The sequence below is a fragment of the Toxorhynchites rutilus genome, chromosome 2, assembly GCF_029784135.1.
Source record: "Toxorhynchites rutilus septentrionalis strain SRP chromosome 2, ASM2978413v1, whole genome shotgun sequence".
Classification (NCBI taxonomy): domain Eukaryota; kingdom Metazoa; phylum Arthropoda; class Insecta; order Diptera; family Culicidae; genus Toxorhynchites; species Toxorhynchites rutilus.
Genome location: NC_073745.1, coordinates 272,007,266 through 272,010,357, shown reverse-complemented (window position 1 = coordinate 272,010,357; position 3,092 = coordinate 272,007,266). Strand labels below are relative to the sequence as shown.

The following is a 3,092-nucleotide window of genomic DNA, read 5'->3' as shown; positions in this document are numbered from 1 at the left end:
CTTGTTTACTATCGCATTTCGTCCCTTGAACCTATCTCTCTCTCATGATGACACTAAATGGCGTGATTTTTTTCTCGTGACCAATAAAACCGAAAGCACGCCACAAAAAGTTTGCTTGGCCACAAGACACTATGTGGCACATTAGTTCAACGGCCTTCGGTTACCTAATGTTTCGCAGTTTCATTGTACATTAACTTATGAATGTACAAATTTTGATACATTTCAGTATCAGAGTACTATCGTATGCCCAAATTGGCGGAGCTCGATGATTACGATCGATGCTTGGAGGGGGCACCGGCCGGAGATGTGGCCACATACTGTTCGGTCAGAGTGGTCATTGAACCCAATAATAGTTCGAAAATATGGCATCTAATTGAGGTAAGTTGTCGAATGTAACGTGAAGCACTAAGATATATTAGATTGATATAATTCGCAATAGAGTTTCTCCAGTGATCACAAACGGCATTACAACCACAAGCATCTGTACCGAGGTATTTGTATGGCAAACTGCAAGCAGCTAGTCCTGAGCATGACTAACATGACAAAGAATGCCTTAAAAGCGGACAAATTTGATACCGATTTCCCGGTGAGTTTTCTTTGGCGCAGAAACATGTAATTTTTAATCGATCGTTCCGAATACTTCCAATTTTCAGTATGCTTTTGACGGGACGATTTTCAGGGATACCCCAGGTCATAGGGAAAGATATGGCGAAATGGTGAATATATGTCTAAACCATAGGCTTAATCAAACTCACCAACTGAGAGCACATACCGAGATCGAAACATGCACTAAGAACACTGACACCGTGGAAGTTGGTTTGTTAATTAAGTTGCTTTTCTAAAGTTATGAAATAAAACTATTTTTCCTTGCAGATTGGTTGGATATGTCGTTTCTAGTAGTGTGTACCGTAATTATCTCGCTTACGATAATGTCCACGTATTACGACAAAAGCATTAATCACAAGCAGGATGTTGCCCACTATAAACAGGACGTAGACAGCAAAAGTGAGTGGAGTATTGTCCTTGAAATTGCATTCTGTCCTCCTGTATTGGTGGATATTGATCGTTTAAGTCTTGATTCTTTGTATTCTCACTTCTCATTTCAATAACCTCCGTAATCTATCATCATGAAACGAACTTTATTTCATATTCGTATTTCAGAAAAGATGATATTCGTATCGTTTTCAATGCTCCGCAACTGGTACAGATTGACATCCCGGTCACAGGAACCGGTCGATAAAGATTTGCGTTTCCTGCAAGCCATCCGTTTCCTTAGTATGTTCCTCGTCATAACGGGTCATGCGGCTCTACTGTGCGCCGTCATTCCGAGTCAGAATAGTTATCGCATTGAAATGGTATTATCTTTCGGTCCACATTCTACAATTGAACCTTTCTCTGATTACGATATACTCCCAGATGTACCATGATATCAGTACAATGATACTCACCGGAGGAACCCAAATAACTCAAACATTCTTCGCTATGAGTGGCTTTCTGCTAGCGATCCACATGATAAGCTTCGCAAGTCGGCGTAAAGAGAAGCTTGGAGTATCGATGCTCCTGAAGACAACAATGATTCGATACATTCGTCTAACGCCCTTGTACGCATTCGTGATTCTGTTGCACGCAACCTGGTTAGCGAAACTTCAAGATGGACCCTTCTGGAAGCTTGGTTCCGAACTTGAACGGACGATGTGTCGGAGGAATTGGTGGACAAATCTTCTGTACATAAACAATTACGTCAAAGCGGATCAACCTGTGAGAATTGTTATTCCGTCTGAAGTTCAATGTGTTATTTTACATCTTTTCACAGTGTATGCAGCAAGGTTGGTACCTCGGTTGTGATTATCAGATGTTTTTCATCGGAATTCTACTGGTTATTATGACCAATAGATATCGAAAGCTGACGATCCCTTTGTTCGTGTTAGCCGTGGTTGGGTCCTATATATTACCAGCATTGTTTATCTACTACCAAAAACTAGAAGGGACGTTTATTGTAACTCTCGAGTAAGTTTATAGCTGAGAATTCACAAACATCAATAATATTCTCTGTAATCTTACAGGGCACAGCGATTCATATTCTGGTATGATGACATCTACCTGAAGTCGTACATTCCGCTGCATATCAACGCGGGCAACTATTTGGCTGGTATGGTAACGGGTTTAATTTACCTAAGCCTGCGAAAAAATAATATTGATCCCTCCCAGAGCAAGGTAGCACACAATCCAAAGATTCATCCCATGTGAATGCTTATAGTTTTCATTTTCCAGTGGTTCCGCATCCTGTGGAAGATGGTCATTCCGATTGCAGTCTCAAGCCTTCTCGTGCACTACATTTTCTACGTGAACGATTATGAGAAGCCTTCGGTTTGGATGGCAGTTTACTTCACGATCACGAAAAACTCTTGGGGAGTGTTCAGTTGCATTTTCCTTTTGGGTCTCACTTTCCAGGTTGCTCCCGTTGTGAAGCGTATTTTCGACCACAGGATTTTTGAACCTTTGGGACGGATCACTTACGCTGCCTATCTGAGTCACACGTTCGTGATGAGACTATTCTTCCTGAGCATACGCGAACCACTTCGTTTCAGCTACATAGGCCTGGTGAGGAATTGAAGGATTACTGAGTTAGTAGAACAAGGAAATAAGCTTAAATATGGTTCTTTTCAGACAAGCATGATTTTTTCGTCGGTGGTATTTTCATATTTGATGGCAACGTTCTTGTGTCTATGCTTGGAATTACCAGTGACTGCGCTGCAGAAATTGATCGTGGGCAATTTTAGAGGTATTACATTTAGACCAATAAACAAAACGTAGTAAATTAATCACCTTCATTGAATTTACAGGTACTATCAGTAAGCCATCTGACTCCGAAGCGAGTAACAATAGTGTTGGCGTTAAATCTCAAAATAATAACTCAAACGGAAACGAAAACAATAATGTTTAATAAATTTTGGATGTTTATGAACTTCTTTTCTTTTCATTTACATTGATCTAATAAACGCTGATGACTGCTCGCTAGCTAGAGCGATACTTTGGTATAATTTGGTGGCCCTGGAAAGGACCGTTTAGTTTGATTGTTGGGTACTGATTGC

General features: G+C 40.6%; 1 protein-coding gene across 1 annotated transcript; it reads left to right on the top strand.

The window, feature by feature from the left end:
- Positions 1-243: 243 nt before the first annotated feature.
- Positions 244-2,814, top strand: LOC129766892 (nose resistant to fluoxetine protein 6-like). The gene is made up of 10 exons (XM_055767491.1): positions 244-378; positions 440-586; positions 654-816; positions 874-1,005; positions 1,162-1,355; positions 1,417-1,758; positions 1,814-2,007; positions 2,064-2,214; positions 2,272-2,601; positions 2,668-2,814. Exons 1-10 carry the CDS (start codon positions 244-246, stop codon positions 2,812-2,814), a joined length of 1,935 nt encoding a protein of 644 aa, XP_055623466.1.
- The last annotated feature ends 278 nt before the right edge of the window (positions 2,815-3,092 follow it).